Source organism: Carettochelys insculpta, unplaced genomic scaffold, assembly GCF_033958435.1.
Source record: "Carettochelys insculpta isolate YL-2023 unplaced genomic scaffold, ASM3395843v1 scaffold_0036, whole genome shotgun sequence".
NCBI classification, from domain to species: Eukaryota; Metazoa; Chordata; order Testudines; family Carettochelyidae; genus Carettochelys; species Carettochelys insculpta.
Window position 1 is genome coordinate 234,621 of NW_027439073.1, and position 18,959 is coordinate 253,579.

Here is an 18,959-nt window from a genome sequence, read left to right on the forward strand (position 1 = left end):
GGGGCGTCTGTTCCATGGAATTAACTTTTCGGGAGGAACGTTACGAACAGAACAAATCACGCACGACAACGTTCAGGTATCCCATGTAATTAATATCACGCCCGGTTAACGCACCCCGCTCGAGTCTGCAAAACTCATTGTCCACTGGCCAGAGCAATCAGTAACACTATAGCGAAAACACACGACTCTTTAAAATTCAGATATTGATACAAGGAACGTATTTGAAGATCACCCAACCCTGTGTGACGCGTTCATTTTCTTTTCCTCTTTATTGTCACCCCTTGACTCAAGCTGTGGTTTGTCGAAACGTAGGTATCTTCACACCGATGGGATCGACGTAACTCAGGGTTTTCTGTTCGTCGTGTCGGGGACAGAGGTCTCTTCCAGGCATTGTTCACATCGTGGGAAAAGGAAAATGCTGCTGCTCTTTCGAAGTCGGAGGAAGATTGAGGGGAGACATGAGAGCGGTTTTCAGGGATCTAAAAGGGGGTCTTAAGGAGGAGGGAGAAAACTTGTTCTTTTTGGCCTTTGAGGATAGAACGAGAGGCAATGGGCTTAAACTGCAGCAAGGGAGGTTTAGGTTGGACATTAGGAAAAAGTTCCTAACTATCAGGGTGGTCAGACAGTGGAATAAATCGCCGGGGGAGGTTGTGGCATCTCCATGGCTGGAGATATTTAAGAACAGGTTAGATAGACGTCTATCAGGGATGGTTTAGACAGTACTTGGTCCTGCCATGGGGGCAGGGGGCTGCACTCAATGGCCTCTCGAGGTCCCTTCCAGTCCTAGTGTTCTATGGAATAGAGGAGAAGTGATGGAAATACGTAAGCCCAACCCCAAAAGCCGCTCCACACCCCGTCCTACACTGGCACAACTATGCGGTTTCAGGGGAGAAAAATCCACACTCTGAATGCTCCAGTTCTCGGCCATGTTTCCCCAGCCCCGTTATTTCGGCATCAGCCTTTCCGGAAGAGATTTTCCAGACGAGTTTATTTGAAAACAGCGCAGCTACACACAAAATGCCTTCCAAAACAGCCCTCAGCTATTTCAAAAGAGAACGTCCAGACGCAACAAAGCCTGTTTCGGATTAGAGCGTCCAGACGCAACAAAGCCTGTTTCGGATTCGAGCGTCCAGATGCAACAAAGCCTGTTTTGGATTAGAGCGTCCAGACGCAACAAAGCCTGTTTCGCACTAGAGCGTCCAGACGCAACAAAGCCTGTTTCGGATTCGAGCGTCCAGACGCAACAAAGCCTGTTTCAGATTCGAGCCCTTGGCCACACTATGTGTCATTTGGAAATTGTCCCTATTCCCTGTTTCCAAGCCCCTATTTTGAGACAGGCCCTGCGCCTCGCGCAACGAGGTTCACCGGATTGAAAATAAGCCGTCCGCTCGTTCAAACCGATCGCCAAACAGCAGCGGCGTCATGGCGACGCTTGCAAAGCTATGTCGGAAGAGCGGCCCTTATTCCGAAATAACTGCTGTGTAGACACACCTCTAGTGACCTACTGCCCCAAAAAGACAGCACCGGGTTGGCGGGAAAAAGGCCCGCCAATAGGGGAAGGGGGCAGCTGTCCTGGAGCAGACTGTCATTGGCCCCGCCCCTTTCAGCCGTGGCTCCTCCCCTTCTACTCTTGGCTCCACCCCTTCCACCTTTGGCCCCACCCCCTCCGGGGCACAGAGCTGGTCGCTCCGCCGATGGCGGGACGCTTCTCTTGTCGACGTTATTCTCGTTACCCAACCGGGCGGCCAGTGTCAGGCCCAGAGGGCAGAATGTCCTCCGAGAACTCTTCTCTCTTTGCCGCAGCAAAGTTTGGATCTAAAGAGCGTGGGAAGGTCGTCTTCCCCGAACCACGGCCTCGGGGGCCCTGAACTCGGGAGTGCTGCTCTGCAATTGTCCTGGGGCTCTGGGCCACCATCGCTTCCTTTGCTGGGGTGAAGACCAGCCCAGGCACAGCCGCCCAGGAGAGAGCCAGCTGCCGCCTGGCCGTTAATGGGCATTTCTCTGGGTTGTACACATAGAATCACAGAATCCCGGGGCTGGAAGGGACCTCAGGAGGTCACCGAGTCTGGCCCCCTGCTCCAAGCAGGATCAACCCCACTAAGTCATCCCAGCCAGGGCCTTGTCCAGCAGGGACTTAAACACCTCCAGGGATGGAGAACCCACCACCTCTCCAGGCAACACATTCCAGTGCTTCACCACCCGCCTGGGGAAGGAGTTTTTCCTAATATCTAACCTGCACCTCTCCCTCTTCAACTTCAGCCCATTGCTCCTTGTTCTGCCGTCTGTCACCACTGAGAACAGTTTCTCGCCCTCCTCTTTAGAGCTCCCCTTCAGGAAGTTGACGGCTGCTATTAAATCACCCCTCAGTCTTCTCTTCTGCAAACTAAACAAGCCCAAATCCCTCAGCCTCCCCTCATCGGTCTTGTGCTCCAGCCCCTGAATCATTTTTGTTGCCCTCCGCTGAACCTCCTCCAGCAAATCCACGTCCTTTTTATACTGGGGGGCCCAAAACTGAACACAATATTTCAGCTGTGGGCTCCCCAGTGCCGAATAGAGGGGAACAACCACTTCTCTAGATCTGCACAAAACGCTCCTCCTAATGCACCCCAGTACGCCGTTAGCCTTCCTGGCTACAAGGGCCCACTGTTTACTCACATCCAGCCTTTCATCCACCAGCACCCCTCGGTCCCTTTCCGTCGTACTGCTGCTGAGCCAGTCACTCCCCAGCCTGTAACAATGTTTGGGATTCTTCCTTCCCAAGTGCGGGATTCTACACTTCCTCTTGCTGAACCGCATCAGATTTCTTCTGGCCCCGTCCTCCAATTTACCCAGGTCCCTCTGGATTCTCTCTCTACCCTCCAACCTGTCTACATCTCCCCCTAGTTTTGTGTCGTCTGCAAACTTGCTGAGGGTGCAACCCAGTCCCTCATCCAGGTCATTAATACGGATGTTGAATAACACCGGCCCCAGAACCGAGCCTTGGGGCACCCCGCTTGAAACAAACCACCATCCAGATATTGAGCCACTGACCACCACCTGTTGGGCTCGACCGTCAAGCCAGCTTTCTATCCGTCTTCTAGTCCAAGGATCCAATCCACATCTGCTCACGCCTCGGCACATGGAACTAAATTTATTCTACTCATAGCTGGAAAAAAATCAGAGGAAACACTAGGGAAAACCAGCACAAGGGCGTGAACTATTTCTGCCGAACTTCTGGCCAATCCATTGCCCTGAGTTACAGCACATTTCCATTCTCTGAAGCTGAATGCTTTGCCCAACCACTGAAAATCTCAGTCGGGTTGAGGAGGAAAGAGCTTCCCGAAACAGGCCACAGTTCCTTTAACTTGGTGGCGCAGGTTTAGGCGAAAAACAAGGATCTCTGTAAATTACCAGCCGTGACGTTCGTATTTCCCAAATACCTATTTTTGTGCGGCCGTTTGGTTTGCGAGGCTGATTTCATTTTCTCCACCTGGGCGCAAATGAATTAAAAAATTCCCCCTTCTAGTCTCTCAACGTCTGTGTCACGAAGGGCAGCTTTTCCCCCCCGTAGGATCAGTCAGGAGGTATTGACCGTAAGACCTGGGTTAGCAATGCTTTGGGAACCAGACGCATGGACCGTTTGCCAAGTCCCAAGTCAATTACTGGGGAATTCTCTCTCCACATTCTCCGAGATGACACGGACTTTCAGATGTGAACTGCACTTTGAGCCTTGTTCCAGGCTGGGGCCCGACTGGCTAAGGAGCCGAGCAGCGAAAAAGGACCTGGGGGTCGCGGTGGGTGAGAGGCTGGAGAGGAGCCACCAGTGGGACCTTGTAGCCGAGAAGGCGACCGGCGCATGGGGCTGTGTCCGGAGGAGCATTTCCAGCAGCGCTAGAGAAGTGATTGGTCCCCTCTCCTCGGCACTGGGGAGGCCCCAGCTGGAGGGTTGTGTCCGGTTCTGGGCCCCCCAGTGCAGAAGGGACGTGGGGGCGTTGGAGAGGGGCCGGCGGAGGGCAACCAAAATGCGCCGGGGGCTGGAGCAGGTGGCCGGCGAGGAGAGGCCGAGGGACTGGGGCGTGGTGAGTTGGCAGGAGAGAAGAGCGAGGGGGGTTTGCTGGCAGCCTTCACCTCCCTGCAGGGGCTCTGACGAGGCCGGGGGGAGGCTGTTCTCGGGGGTGCTGGGGGGCAGGACGAGGAGCGACGGGCTCACGTCGCGGTGGGGGAGGTGGGGGTCGGAGAGGAGGAAAAACTCTCCCCCCAGGAGGGCGGTGAGGCACTGGGACGGGTTCCCCAGAGCGGTGGGGGGATCTCCAGCCCTAGAGGTGGAGCTGGCCCAAGCCCTGGCTGGGACGATGGAGTCAGGTCGGTCCTGCTTTGGGCAGGGGGCTGGACCCAACGACCTCCTGAGGTCCCGTCCCGCCCTGGGACTCTACGAAGATGACCGACAAAAACCGGACAAGAAGCTGATGGCGACCGGTGACGCCTTCGAAGTTCTGGCCTGGGAATTGGCGAAGGAAAACCAAACGTCCGGCTAGACCTGGAGGTTTCTACGGCGTTTATCTCCCTTGCAGGCTCTTCGATGCGAGGGAAGGGCTGATTTTCGGGGGGAGTTCTCCCCACCCTCACGGCATTCGGCGGGTCCCCCTCCCTTGTGGACCCGCCGACGTTTCGGTCGGGCGCCGCTCTCGGGGAAGCTTTTCCCACCCGGGTAGAGCCCCTGTGCCGCGTGGACCCGCTGGTGCGTGATGAGATTGGAGCTGTGGGTGAACCGTTTCCCGCACTCGGCGCATTCGTAGGGTTTCTCTCCAGTGTGGATCCTCTGGTGGGTGATGAGATTGGAGGTCCGGGTGAAGGTCTTGCCGCACTCGAAGCAGGCGTAGGGCCTCTCGCCTGTGTGCGTGCGCTGGTGGCTGAGAAAGGCGGAGCGGTCGCTGAAGCCGGCCCCACACTCCAGGCACTGGTGGGGCCGCTCGCCCAGGTGCATGCGCTGGTGGGTGGCCAGCTCCGAGCTCTGCCCAAAGCTCTTCCCGCACTCGCAGCACTGGTAGGGCCTCTCCCCGGTGTGGACGCGCTGGTGTTGGATCAGGTTGGAGCTGGCGGCGAAGGCCCGGCCGCACTCGGAGCAGTCGTAGGGCTTCTCCCCGGTGTGGATGCGCCGGTGCGTGATGAGGTGGGCCCGGCGGGTGAACTGCTTCCCGCACGCGTCGCAGCGGTAGGGCCGCTCACCGGTGTGGGTCCGCTGGTGGGTGGTGAGGTCCGAGCTCTGGGTGAAACTCTTCCCGCAGGCCGCGCAGGGGTAGGGCTTCTCCCCCGTGTGCGTCCGCTGGTGCTGGATCAGGTTGGAGCTGGCCGTGAAACTTTTCCCGCACTGGCCGCATTCGTACGGCCGCTCCCCCGAGTGGATCCTCTTGTGTGTGATGAGGTGCGAGCGGCGAATGAAGCTTTTCTGGCACTCCCGGCACTCGTAGGGCCTCTCGCCGGTGTGGGTCCGCCGGTGGGTGGTGAGGTCGGAGGTCTGGGCGAAAGCCTTCCCGCAGTCGTGGCATTGGTAGAGTTTCCCCGCTGCCCGGAGCCTCGGATGGGCGGGAAGACTGAGGCTTTCCCCCCCTGCAGAATAGCCATGAGGTCCCTCCGCCCGGTGCGTTCTCTGGTGCTTCATCAGCGCTGAACAGGCGGGAAAACTTTCCCCACACTCGCTGCAGGTGGGTTTTTTCTTTCCCCTGAGGATTTTGGGCCGGGGTCTGGCTCCCGGCGAGGACACAACGTTGTTCCCGTTCTCCCCAGCTCGTTTCCTCTGCTGCCTCTCCGATCGGCGCTGAGGCTCACCGCCTTTCCCCAGCCTGCTCCTCTTCCGCTTGGCTGCTCCGGGGAACGCTCCAGGCCATTGCACGGGCTTGGCGTCGTTCTGCGGAGATTTCCGCTCCTCCGCCTCGCTCACCGTCCCGTTGCCTGCTGCAACAGAGACAGAAACACCTCAAGCCGGGACGGAACGGGGAAGACCCAAGGGCCGGAGAGACATTAAATAAAAATCAGGATCTGAACTCCCCATTCTGCTTTCAATCCCCTTCCAAGTTCTCGGTGGGAAGAGGGGAAGGGACCGCCAGGTGCCAACCGGGCTCTGGAGGAAGCCCCAAGCTCTATCTGCTGGGACGATAGGACGACCTGGAACTCACCACGCTCCAAGGTCTCAGGGGAGTATGTTTCCATCCGGCCTGGACAGCTTCCGAGTTCACTGGGGGGTTCCTCACCTGTGCAGGGACCTCTGAGGACCTCCTTTTCTTCTGATCCCTGCAGGTCTGGGACCCACGGTTCTTCTGCTGGTTCCACCTTGGGAACTGGAAGCCCTGCTTAGGGGAAAGAAAACAAAGGCGATCGGGTTAATTCGTAAGACGAATATGGGTAGGTGCAACACAACAGGAGGAAATTCAATCAGGACAAAGGCAAACTGCTCCGTTTAGAGGGGAACAACCGTTTTCACCCATAGAGAATGGGATGGGATTTAGTCTAAGTCAAGGGAACAATTCCCATTCTCTGGGCTGCACCACCAGACGCACGGTGCGCCGGATACGAGGAGCCGTCCTTCCGCTCGGCGCTCCGCTGCTGAGGCCTTGACGGGAGACCTGCGCCCAGTTCTGGGCCCCGCATTTCAGGAAGGGTGGGGAGAAATCGGAGAAGGTCCAGCTGAGAGCGACGGGACGGAGGGAAGATCTGGAGAACATGAGCCCTGATGGACACCGGAAAGAACGGGGCTTGTTTGGTTGAGAAAAGAGACGGCTGCGAGGGGGCGTGACGGCGGTTTTCAAGGGTCACAAGGAGGAGGTAGAAAAATGGTTCTCCTGGGCCTCTGAGGACAGGTCCGAGCAATGGGCTTAAACTGCAGCGAGGGAGGTTGAGGTTGGACATGAGGGAAAACTTCCAACCTGCCAGGGGGCTAAACATTGGGGTGAATTGCTGGGGGAGCTTGTGAGCTCTCCATGGCTGGAAATGCTGAAGAGCAGGTTGGCTAGACACCGACCAGGGATGGTCTCAGACGGCGCTTGGCCCTATTGTGAGGGCCGGGAAGTGGACTCAGTGACCTCCCGAGGTCCCATCCCGTTCTCGCGGTCGACGCTTCTATCTGCAGGCGCCGAACAAGCAGGGCAGGGGACCTCCGGGAGGGAGAGTCCTGCTTATCTGTTGGAGACATCCGGGTGCTCAGCGTTATGGGCTGGGACTGCAGAGAAGCCCAAGGGGGAGCCTGGGAGGCCAGGCCCAGGGAGCCATCAATGAGGGGTGAGTCACGAGTGTGCGTCCCAAGGACTCCCCAAGGTGAGGGGAAGGGAGTAAACTCGTTGTGCAAGTCTGAGCCGGCGCTGGGTTTGAGTGAGGGGCGGGGTAGGACGCTTCTGTTTGTGTGGCTGGGCTGAACCTCCGGTCTTCCCTCATGAGATGCCTGATACTGTGCTCAAGCACCCCTGGGCTCTGGTCCTCATCTGTCCTGTAGCACGGAGGGCAGAGGGCTTGTGTTTATGTCGCTGGCATATCGGGTTGGGGCTGCGACAGGGCAGAGTTAAGGTTATGTTGTTGACATAGGGCAGAGTTAAGGTCACATTGTGGGGATGCTGAGATGGGCAGAGTTAAGGTTACATTCCTGAGATAGGGCAGAGTTGACATCACATTGTTGCACTAGGGCAGAATTAGGGTTATATTGTGGGGGTGCTGAGATGGGCAGAGCTAAGGTTACATTGTGGGGACACTGAGATACGGCAAAGTTAGGATTATGTTGTTGAGATAGGGCAGAGTTAAGGTTACATTGTTGCACTAGGCCAGAATTACGGTTATATTGTGGGGATGCTGAGATGGGCAGAGTTAAGGTTACATTGTGGGGACACTGAGATACGGCAAAGTTAGGATTATATTATTGAGATAGGGCAGAGTTAAGGTTACATTGTTGCTCTAGGGCAGAATTAAGGTTATATTGTGGGGATACTGAGATGGGCAGAGTTAAGGTTACATTGTTGAGCTAGGGCAGAGCTAAAGTTACATTGTTAGGATAGGGCAGAGTTCAGGTTACGTTGTGGGGACACTGAGATAGGGCAGAGTTAAGATTATATTGTTGAGATAGGGCCGAGTTAAGGTTTTATTGTGGGGATGCGGAGACAAGGCAGAGTTAAGGTTACACTCTTGAGACAGGGCAGAGTTAAGGTTACATTGTGAGGGTGACCTGAACTGCAGAGCTGCATATTGCTGTGTAAGAATGGGGGGACAGGGCTCCTTACCCAGCGAGGTCATGGTCTTGTCGGTCTCCTGCATGACAGCTCTGCAGTGGGCTCTGTGCGCGGGGTCCCCTCGGCCCTGGTGAAATACACAGCCACCTCCTGGCAGGTCTCCGGCCCCTGGAAGAGCAAGAGACCAAAACTCAGGACCTACTGCTAACCCCACCCATCGTGGGGGGCAGGAGCCAAAGGGAAGCTCTGGGGGGGCTCTCAGTGAACAGCGCCCCCTCCCCGCCCTGCTCAGAGCACCCAGGAAAGACCAGGGTGGGGGGATGAAGAGAGATCGCTGGTCTCTCTCAGCAGATCCATCCACCCCCGAACCAGCGAGCCACTGGTGCACGCAGGGCCCAGGGTAGCTCGACCAACACCTCCTCCTTGTGAGGAGGTGCCGAGGAGTGGGGGGCAGCTCCCTGAAGCCCCATGGCTCTGCGACCCCTTCAGCTTTCCCAGCCACTGCCGGGTCGTCAGTTCAGCCAGACGCCGGGTGAGATCCGTCCGCCTGGGATGGGCTGAGGCTACCCCCACATTGCCCGCTAAGGGGGCCAGGCCCCGCCGTCCCTCCTGGGAACACTACGCCCAGAGCCCAGGGAGGAAGGAAGCGCCATCTGCAGGAGTCCCAGGTAGGGTGACTCCAAGCCAACACCGCCCAGGCCAGGGAAGGGACGGTGATGCCACAAACCTCAGCAGACAATGACTCGAGGGACCCAGTGGGGAAAGGTAGTCTGGGTCTGTCCCCCCACTGCTGCTAGCCCCACACAAGGGGGGCGCGGGGGGCAGCTCCGCCATTAGGCCTGCACATCAGAACAGCCAGACCAGGTCAGAGCAAAGGCCCATCCAGCCTCTCGACAGCAGCCAACGCCCAGTGCCCCAGAACAGAGCAAGGAATCCCCGCCAGTGGTCCATAACTTGTCGCCCATTCTCCGCACCTGCAAACTGAGGCTAAGGACGCCCTCCCTCTCCCTCCTGGCCAATAGCCACCGACGCACCTGTCCTCCAGGAACTTCTCCAGATCTTTTTTTTAACCCTGGTCAAGTCCTGCTCTTCCCAGCCTCCTCCGGCGAGGAGTTCCCCGGGTGAACCGGGCGCCGCGTGAAGAGAAACTTCCTGTTTGCCCGCCACGTATTCGCTTCACTGGGTCACCCCCGAGTTCTTGCGGTAAGGGAACAAGTTAATCGCTTTCCCTTATTTATTTTCTTCACGCCCGTCAGGATGTGACAGGCTTCTGTCCTGCCCCTCCTTAAGCTCCTTCTGGTCAAGCTGAATGGTCTCTGTCCTTTCCATCTCTCCCCATCCAGCCCCGTTCCAAACCCCGTCTCATTGCCCGTTTCTCAACCTCCTCCGAGGCCCAGGGGACCACAGCTGTACCTGGTATTCTGGATGTGGGCATCCTGTGGCTTTATAGAGACGCCTGCAGATATTCGCAGTCGTATTCTCTCCCGCTTTTCATTTTTAAGGTCCCTTATGGGAATCTACTGTTCCTGGGAGTTAGCCCACAGGAATATGGACACTGTGTTTACCAGTCTGCCCCACTGGGGCTCCTTCCCCCACACAATGGGCGGGGTTATAAATGGGACAGTAGGTCCTGAGTTTTGGTCTCCTGCTCTTCCAGGGGCCGGTTACCTGCCAGGAGGTGGCCGTGTATTTTACCAGGGCTGAGGGGACCTCACACAGAGAGCCCACTGCAGAGCCGTCATGCAGGGGACGAACGAGACCATGACCTTGCTGGGGAAGGAGCCCTGTCCCCGCTGTTCTCAGACAGCGATATGCAGCGCTACAGTTCAGGTCACTCACACAATGTAACCTTAACTCTACCCTGTCACAACAAGGTAACCCTAACTCCACTCTGTCTCAACAGTATAATCTTAACTCTGCCCTATGGCAACAATGTAACCTTAACTCTGCCCTGTCGCAACAATGTAACCTTAACTCTGCCCTGTGGCAACAATGTAACCTTAACTCCACTCTCTCTCAACAATGTAACCTTAACTCTGCCCTGTCGCAACAATGTAACCTTAACTCCACTCTCTCTCAACAATGTAACCTTGACTCTGCCCTGCCACAACAATGTAACCTTAACTCCACTCTGTCTCAACAATATAACCTTAACTCTGCCCTATGGCAATGATGTAACCTTAACTCCACCCTGTCTCAACCATGTAACCTTAACTCTGCCCTATCGCAACAATGTAACCTTAATTCAGCCCTATCTCAGCATCCCCACAATATAACCTTAACTCTGCTTGATCTCAACACCTGGGGACCTGCATCTCCCAGACTCTTTGTTGCTTTACTCCACTTCAGGGCTTGTGTAACCACCCACAAGCAGACTCAAACCTAGGACCTCTGTGCCAGAGCCTTGACAGTGAGCTAAAAGCCAGCTGGCTCTCAGCAGAGGCTGTAGGGAAGGCTCTTTCTTTCTCTGAGTGGTCTAGGGGCCACTCCATGGGCCAGTGACCCACGCCCCAATCTGCCCTGACCACTAGGTCATGCTGCCCAGGGAATAAGGCTCGCCAAATAACTCTGACTGCTCATCACACTCGGCTGCTCCGTCAGGGAGACGCTAATAACCGAGGCGTAATCTCCCGGCTCTGTGTACACCTACGGACACCCCTGGACGCCTGGGCACAAGGGAAGGTTTCACTAAGATAATTACGAGAGATGGGGAGAAATCAGAGAAGGTCCAGACAAGAGCCACAAGAAAGGCGGAAGTTCTGGAGAACATGAGCCATGATGGACACCGGAAAGAACTGGGCTTCCTTAGGGTAGACAAGAGTAGGCTGCGGGGGGGACATGGTTTTCAAAGAGGGTTACATGGAGGAGGGAGAGAAATGGTTCTCCTGGGCCTCTGAGGCCAGGATAAAGCAATGGGCTTAGACTGCAGAAAGGAAGGTTGAGGCTGGACAGTGAGAAAATCTTCCTAGACCTCAGGGGGGTTAAACACTGGAATAAATTGCCTGGGGAGGTGGTGGGATCTCCATCCCTGGAGATATTGAAGAGCAGGTTGGATGGACGTCTACCAGGGATGGTCTAGATGGTGCTGGGCCCTGCTGTTAGGGCTGGGGACTGGGACCGAAGACCTCTCGAGGTCCCTCCCCATTCTCGCGCTCTACGGTTCTGGTCTTCCCTGGGGGCGAGTTCGGATTCGCTCTGGCCTCGGCGCAACCACCAGCCCAGTCGAGAGAGGATGAGGCCAGACTCTCCTCGAGCAGAGGGGCGTGGGCGGCTTTGATTCCCCTGGTTTGGTTGCTTGTGTCTCCTGATGCCCCGTGGAAGCCTCAGGGGTGCCTCAGTTTCCCCAGACACAGTGGCAGAGCTCAGCGTCGAGGGGAGTTTCGGGGTGACGTCTCGCACGTAGACAATGGGGCTCCTCGCTCTTTTGTAACCAGGTGACCCCTTTCTTCTCCGGGAAATAGGACAAAGGCTGGTTGAACTGGAATTGGGCAGTGAAAGGGGGCAGCCTCGTTTGGCTGGGGAGGGAGGAAAGGGGGCCAGGGCCTGGCTCGGGGCCCCCCATCCCCTGACCTCCAAGATGGATTATCCTGAAGGCTTCTGGTTTCTGCGTTGACCCGTCTCTTCTAAGCTGTGCCCTGTCAACCTTCTGTTCTTCCTGCCCAACGAGTCACATCTGACTGCGGATGGGGGGCCGGGCCTGAGGACCCCCACGCTCGGTAAGAAGGGCTCTCGGTTGTCCTGTTTCCCGGGGGGAAAAAGGGGTCAAAGAGCCTGGAGGGTCGTCGTCTACGTGTGAGGGGTCATCACCCCGAATCTCCCATTGCCAACTGTGCGCTGATCCTGCGCCTAGAGAAACTGAGGCACCCGCCTGGGGTTACTAGACAGTCGAAAACACACACAGCTGAAGCAGGGGAACCAAATCCTCTCTTTGGCCACCAGCATTCCCTCTAAGGAAAGATTCCTCTGCTGGCCAGCTGATTTGCAGGAGGTGGTGCACATTCTCACCTGCGTCGGTGCAGGTTAAATAAAATTATTCCGCCGACAGGAAAATTGTGCCGACGCCTGGAGAAGTTAAGGGGAAGACACCAGCTTCGTCTTAACTTCCATCGAAGGCTGGCTGAAGACAAAAATAATTCACACTGTGAAGTTTGCTGCTTCCGAACACCCTGCCGGGCGCAGCCACATACCAATGTTTATCCCGCCCCAGTGAGCTGTGGGGTGGGGTTATTTTAGAAACACCCAGGCCGTGGCTGGGGCTATGGGTGACATCCTCCCCGTGGGCACCTGAGGAGCCCCCAAACAGCGCAGCAACCCGCTCAAGCACAGGAGAGAGCAAAAGGGAAGCTGTGGTGCAGATGAAGCTGTGGGTCACCCCCCAGCCCTGACTTTGCCTGTCGCCCCATATCCCAACCCTGCCCCCACTTGCCAGTTCCCACCCCAGCCCCGCTCTGCGGCCTTTCGTCTTGGGAAGCAGCAGACTCAGCTCCCCTCCGACCTTTGTCCAGCCGTGTGGGGCATTTTCCCCCAGCCAGGTGCGGAATAATTTTTTGCAATGTGCAGAAGTGCAGCACCGTGAGGAAGAAACTGGGCGGAGAGGGGCTGCTCAGCAGCCAGGTGACATCCAGGGACCAGTCAGGGGAGCAGTTTTGGGGGACTCAGGGGGAGAGCTGCTTTTTCCCCACAACTGAGCAGTAGAGGGAATTGGGTTCAGCAGCCCCCTGGCCTTCCCCTCCCCCAACCCTCCGTCCCTGCCAGGTCTTGTGGGCAGCACCATGGGAACCCAGAGACCCCCTGGTCTGCCCCAGGGGTGGCTGGGAGTCTCTATCTCTGGGGGACGGGGGGGGGTGTACCTGGCAGAGCTCAGGGGGACTCCTCTCCAGCACAGCCTGTACCCCCCAGCTGGGCACAGAGGGGTTCTTACAGCCCCCCCCCCCCCGCAGTTCCAGCCATCCCCCCTCACCCTAACCACTGAACCCCACTGCCCTCCCAGCACCAGGAGTCCTGGCTCCCGGCCCCCTGCTCTACCCACCTGCCCCCACTGCCCTCCCAGCGCTGGGGAGAGAACCCAGGAGTCCTGGCTCCCACCCCCTGCTCTACCCACCAGCCCCCACTGCCCTCCCAGCGCCGGGGAGAGAACCCAGGAGTCCTGGCTCCCAGCCCCTGCTCTAACCACCAGCCCCCACTGCCCCCCAGCGCCGGGGAGAGAACCCAGGGGTCCTGGCTCCCACCCCCTGCTCTGACCACCAGCCCCCAGTGCCCTCCCAGCGCCGGGGAGAGAACCCAGGAGTCCTGGCTCCCACCCCCCTGCTCTAACCACCAGCCCCCACTGCCCTCCCAGTGCCGGGGAGAGAACCCAGGAGTCCTGGCTCCCGCCCCCTGCTCTAACCACCAGCCCCCACTGCCCTCCCAGCGCCGGGGAGAGAACCCAGGAGTCCTGGCTCCCACCCCTGCTCTGACCACCAGCCCCCACTGCCCTCCCAGTGCCGGGGAGAGAACCCAGGAGTCCTGGCTCCCGCCCCCTGCTCTAACCACCAGCCCCCACTGCCCTCCCAGTGCCGGGGAGAGAACCCAGGAGTCCTGGCTCCCGCCCCCTGCTCTAACCACCAGCCCCCACTGCCCTCCCAGCGCCGGGGAGAGAACCCAGGAGTCCTGGCTCCCACCCCCTGCTCTAACCACCAGCCCCCACTGCCCTCCCAGCGCCGGGGAGAGAACCCAGGAGTCCTGGCTCCCGGCCCCCCCACGGCTGGCCACGGAGGGGTCGATCCCCTCCCCCGCCCATTGTTCATGGGCTTTGTTCTCTGTGCCGCGGGCTCTTACCAGCCGCCAGCGATGGGGGGCGGGGACGGGGACGGGGGAGCCCCCACTTCCGCCGCGGCCTGCGGGAGAGAACCCAGGCGTCCGGGCACCTTGCAGGAGAGTGACGCGGCTGTGTGTGTACTGGGGGGGGGCTTGCGGGGGGGGCGCTGCTTTCCCCGGGGCAGCTGCTGATTGGTCCGTGCTCGGGCCAGGCTCTGCCTTTGCCCCCCCCAACTCCGCCCCCCACCCCTCCCAGGTCCTGGAGAGCCCCGCCCCCCCATGCAATGCGCCCTTCCCCCGCCGGCCAGGCTGAGAACCCAGGCGTCCTGGCTCCCCTCCCCAGGGGGGTCAGAGCAGGGGGTGGGAGCCAGGACTCCTGGGTTCTCTCCCTGGCGCTGGGAGGGCAGTGGGGGTTGGTGGTCAGAGCAGGGGGTGGGAGCCAGGACTCCTGGGTTCTCTCCCCGGCGCTGGGAGGGCAGTGGGGGCTGGTGGTTGGAGCAGGGGGTGGGAGCCAGGACTCCTGGGTTCTCTCCCCGGCGCTGGGAGGGCAGTGGGGGCTGGTGGGTAGAGCAGGGGGCGGGAGCCAGGACTCCTGGGTTCTCTCCCCGGCGCTGGGAGGGCAGTGGGGGTTGGTGGTCAGAGCAGGGGGCGGGAGCCAGGACTCCTGGGTTCTCTCCCTGGTGCTGGGAGGGCAGTGGGGGCTGGTGGGTAGAGCAGGGGGCGGGAGCCAGGACTCCTGGGTTCTCTCCCCGGCGCTGGGAGGGCAGTGGGGGTTGGTGGTCAGAGCAGGGGGCGGGAGCCAGGACTCCTGGGTTCTCTCCCCGGCGCTGGGAGGGCAGTGGGGGCTGGTGGTTAGAGCAGGGGGCGGGAGCCAGGACTCCTGGGTTCTCTCCCTGGCGCTGGGAGGGCAGTGGGGGTTGGTGGTCAGAGCAGGGGGTGGGAGCCAGGACTCCTGGGTTCTCTCCCCGGCGCTGGGAGGGCAGTGGGGGCTGGTGGTTAGAGCAGGGGGTGGGAGCCAGGACTCCTGGGTTCTCTCCCCGACGCTGGGAGGGCAGTGGGGGCTGGTGGGTAGAGCAGGGGCTGGGAGCCAGGACTCCTGGGTTCTCTCCCCGGTGCTGGGAGGGCAGTGGGGGCTGGTGGTTGGAGCAGGGGGTGGGAGCCAGGACTCCTGGGTTCTCTCCCCGGCGCTGGGAGGGCAGTGGGGGCTGGTGGGTAGAGCAGGGGGCGGGAGCCAGGACTCCTGGGTTCTCTCCCCGGCGCTGGGAGGGCAGTGGGGGTTGGTGGTCAGAGCAGGGGGCGGGAGCCAGGACTCCTGGGTTCTCTCCCTGGCGCTGGGAGGGCAGTGGGGGCTGGTGGGTAGAGCAGGGGGCGGGAGCCAGGACTCCTGGGTTCTCTCCCCGGCGCTGGGAGGGCAGTGGGGGTTGGTGGTCAGAGCAGGGGGCGGGAGCCAGGACTCCTGGGTTCTCTCCCCGGCGCTGGGAGGGCAGTGGGGGCTGGTGGTTAGAGCAGGGGGGTGGGAGCCAGGACTTCTGGGTTCTCTCCCTGGCGCTGGGAGGGCAGTGGGGGCTGGTGGTTAGAGCAGGGGCCGGGAGCCAGGACGCCTGGGTTCTTTCCCCGGCGCTGGGAGGGCAGTGGGGGCTGGTGGTCGGAGCAGGGGGTGGGAACCAGGACTCCTGGGTTCTCTCCCCGGCGCTGGGAGGGCAGTGGGGGCTGGTGGTTAGAGCAGGGGGCCAGGAGCCAGGACTCCTGGGTTCTCTCCCCGGCGCTGGGAGGGCAGTGGGGGCTGGTGGTTAGAGCAGGGGGCGGGAGCCAGGACTCCTGGGTTCTCTCCCCGGCGCTGGGGGGCAGTGGGGGCTGGTGGTTAGAGCAGGGGGCGGGAGCCAGGACTCCTGGGTTCTCTCCCTGGCGCTGGGAGGGCAGTGGGGGCTGGTGGTTAGAGCAGGGGGTGGGAGCCAGGACTCCTGGGTTCTCTCCCCGGCGCTGGGAGGGCAGTGGGGGCTGGTGGTTAGAGCAGGGGGGTGGGAGCCAGGACTTCTGGGTTCTCTCCCCGGCGCTGGGAGGGCAGTGGGGGCTGGTGGTTAGAGCAGGGGCCGGGAGCCAGGACGCCTGGGTTCTTTCCCCGGCGCTGGGAGGGCAGTGGGGGCTGGTGGTCGGAGCAGGGGGTGGGAACCAGGACTCCTGGGTTCTCTCCCCGGCGCTGGGAGGGCAGTGGGGGCTGGTGGTTAGAGCAGGGGGCCAGGAGCCAGGACTCCTGGGTTCTCTCCCCGGTGCTGGGAGGGCAGTGGGGGCTGGTTGTCGGAGCAGGGGCCGGGAGCCAGGACTCCTGGGTTCTCTCCCCGGCGCTGGGAGGGCAGTGGGGGCTGGTGGGTAGAGCAGGGGGTTGGGAGCCAGGACTCCTGGGTTCTCTCCAGGGCAGTGGGGGCTGGTGGTTAGAGCAGGGGGCCGGGAGCCAGGACTCCTGGGTTCTCTCCAGGGCAGTGGGGGCTGGTGGTTAGAGCAGAGGGTTGGGAGGCAGAACTCCTGGGCTCAGCAGTTAGGTTTTGTCCGACGTATCCGGCAGGGAGACAGTAATGGCAGAGACGAACAGTGCTCAACCTGCAGCCGACCATACCCCTTCCAGGAATCCAGTTTGCCTTGCGCGCTCCCCATTCCACCTCACTTAAATTCCTTGCCCCCGAAAAGCGCTGCAGCACGTATGACTGGGGGGAAACGCCGACTTTCTCAGTTTTACTCTAAAACGATCTCTTTAATCGACTGGAACTGGGGGGCTTCGTCCAAAGCCTGTCCTCTAAGCCAGGGAACTCCTGTTCCTGGGCCTGCTTGCCGCACCCAAAGGCAGAGCTCTGCAACCCGCAGCTGTTTAAGGACGTCTCCTGATGCTATAATTGCAGACTTAAAAAAACCCCACCTGATTATTTCTGATGAACGGTGAATGACTAAAAGGCCAACTCCGATCCAAGCAGCAAAGGAGATGGGATCTCGAAAGCTTGGATAACTCCCCTTTTAATATGTGCCGTGCCTTGTGGGATTGGATAGGGCATCCGTGTTTCCCCCGCATTGCTGAGAAGCTCTGGCGTTGGAGTCGATGTCAGTAAAGGGGCTTCGGGAGGGAATGGCGGGGAGACAGTGCCACCCCCGCACCAGTGATGCAGCTGGGCTAAAAAACGCACAAGGGTCCTGGAGCAAACACCGCTTGTGTTTCAAACCAGGGTGCGCGCGGCTCGTCAAACCGGGGCCGCGGAAAGCGGGGATCGGCGTTATTTTTCAAGGACCGTCTCGTAGTCCCGGCTCTCGTAGGAGGGAGCTCTCTTTTTGCACCACGTTTGGGGAAGGAAAAAAAAAGAAAGGCTCTTCTCGGTGGGTCGGTTGCTGACCCCTTCGCTTCCCATTCTTCCTGCCCCGCTGATTCATCCGCCACGTTGAGGTGACGCACCCCCCTGACGAAGTGGGTCTTTGCTGGCGGAAGCTGATACTCCAAATTATCTGTTAGTCTATAAAGTGCCAGAAGACTTTTTGTTGTTCTCAAAGCTACAGACTAACACGACTGCCTCTCTGATACAGTACAACAACATCACCTTAACTCTGCCCTATCTCAGGTGCATCTGAGGAAGTGGGTCTTTGCCCACGAAAGCGTCTGCTCCAAAATATCTGTTAGTCTATAAGGTGTCCCAGGAGTTCTGGTCGTTCTGGAAGATACAGACTAACACGGCTGCCTCTCTGATACAGTACAACAACATCACCTTAACTCTGCCCTATCTCAGGGGCATCTGACGAAGTGGGTCTTTGCCCACGAAAGCTTCTGCTCCAAAATATCTGTTAGTTTATAAGGTGCCACAGGAGTTCTGGTCATTCTGGAAGATACAGACTAACACGGCTGCCTCTCTGATACAGTACAACAACATCACCTTAACTCTGCCCTATCTCAGGTGCATCTGACGAAGCGGGTCTTTGCCCACGAAAGCTTCTGCTCCAAAATATCTGTTAGTTTATAAGGTGCCACAGGAGTTCTGGTCATTCTGGAAGATACAGACTAACGCGGCTGCCTCTCTGATACAGTACAACAACATCACCTTAACTCTGCCCTAGCTCAGGTGCATCTGATGAAGTGGGTCTTTGCCCACGAAAGCTTCTGCTCCAAAATATCTGTTAGTCTATAAGATGCCACAGGAGTTCTGGTCGTTCTGGAAGATACAGACTTACACTGCTCCTCTCTGATACTCTAAGATAAACAACTTTCATTGTTATACTGGTGGCTTCTCTCTATTTGTCTTCCTCTCTGGCTCACTCTTCCTCCGGTGGGTGATACTTTGGCTTCCCCATTCACTCTGCAGCAATGCTTCTTCTGCCTAAGCGAAAAGCTCCCTGTCGTGCCCAGAACTCCTGTGGGGCTTGCTTTGAGTTCTGTTTAATGCAGCCGCTGAGTCCAAGGGCCCGGGAGGGCCACAGCTTGGCAGTGGTGTGCGACCTGCCCGCCGAGTACAGGGGCCTACATGGTGTCAGCTTGTAAGTGCTGATTGACCGGTCCTCTCAGACAGCTCTGGTGCTGCGTGTGTGTGTTTGCCTGAGCCCAGGGTGGGGAGAACCGAATCCTGGGCCACACTCGGGATAAGCGGTCGTCCGGCGAACTGACATCATGCCGGATTACGGAGGCTGCCGGAGGAGACCGTGCCGGATTAGAGAGGTCCGACCTGTATTAGCTGAGAACGGGGGTGAGCAAACTTTTCATGTCGGGGAGGTCTGCAGGGGGTGCAGGAGCTGCCTGGGCGACGGGGGTACAACTTAGCTTTGCAACACCTTCCTTCCACTCCCCTGATTGGCTGGAATTCCAGCCAATCAGAGTGGTGGGAGGAAGCCTCCAGGCCATGCCGCGGAAACAGGAGCAAGCAGCAGCGGAGCCTGGAGCCAGTATCTGGCCCCCGGCCACCAGCAGAGCCCGTGGTCTGGATATGGCCCTGGCTTGCCTGATCCGGCTTGCGA

The 18,959-nt window shown here is 59.0% G+C and overlaps 1 protein-coding gene across 4 annotated transcripts; it reads right to left on the minus strand.

Moving 5' to 3' along the window:
* Positions 1-14,098, minus strand: LOC142005946 (uncharacterized). 4 transcript variants are annotated; one of them, XM_074983134.1, is made up of 4 exons: positions 14,004-14,098; positions 8,238-8,354; positions 6,228-6,323; positions 1-5,931 (listed from the first exon to the last, which is right to left on the minus strand). In XM_074983134.1, exons 2-4 carry the CDS (start codon positions 8,269-8,271, stop codon positions 4,511-4,513), a joined length of 1,551 nt encoding a protein of 516 aa, XP_074839235.1. In that variant the 5' UTR covers positions 8,272-8,354; positions 14,004-14,098; the 3' UTR covers positions 1-4,510. The 4 variants fall into 4 exon arrangements, with proteins under 4 accessions (XP_074839235.1, XP_074839232.1, XP_074839233.1 ...); XM_074983131.1 differs by having other exon boundaries at positions 6,228-6,326; XM_074983132.1 differs by lacking the exon at positions 14,004-14,098 and adding an exon at positions 12,192-12,303 and having other exon boundaries at positions 6,228-6,326.
* Between the last annotated feature and the right edge of the window lie 4,861 nt (positions 14,099-18,959).

Bases quoted from the DNA above. Each gene is read 5' to 3' on its own strand.
- LOC142005946 (XM_074983131.1), bottom strand. From the start codon at position 8,271: ATGCAGGAGACCGACAAGACCATGACCTCGCTGG. The intron at 6,327-8,237 runs GTAAGGAGCCCT...CTTTCCCCTAAG, and splicing joins CAAGACCATGACCTCGCTGG to CAGGGCTTCCAGTTCCCAAG. The intron at 5,932-6,227 runs GTGAGGAACCCC...TCTCTGTTGCAG, and splicing joins CCTCAGAGGTCCCTGCACAG to CAGGCAACGGGACGGTGAGC.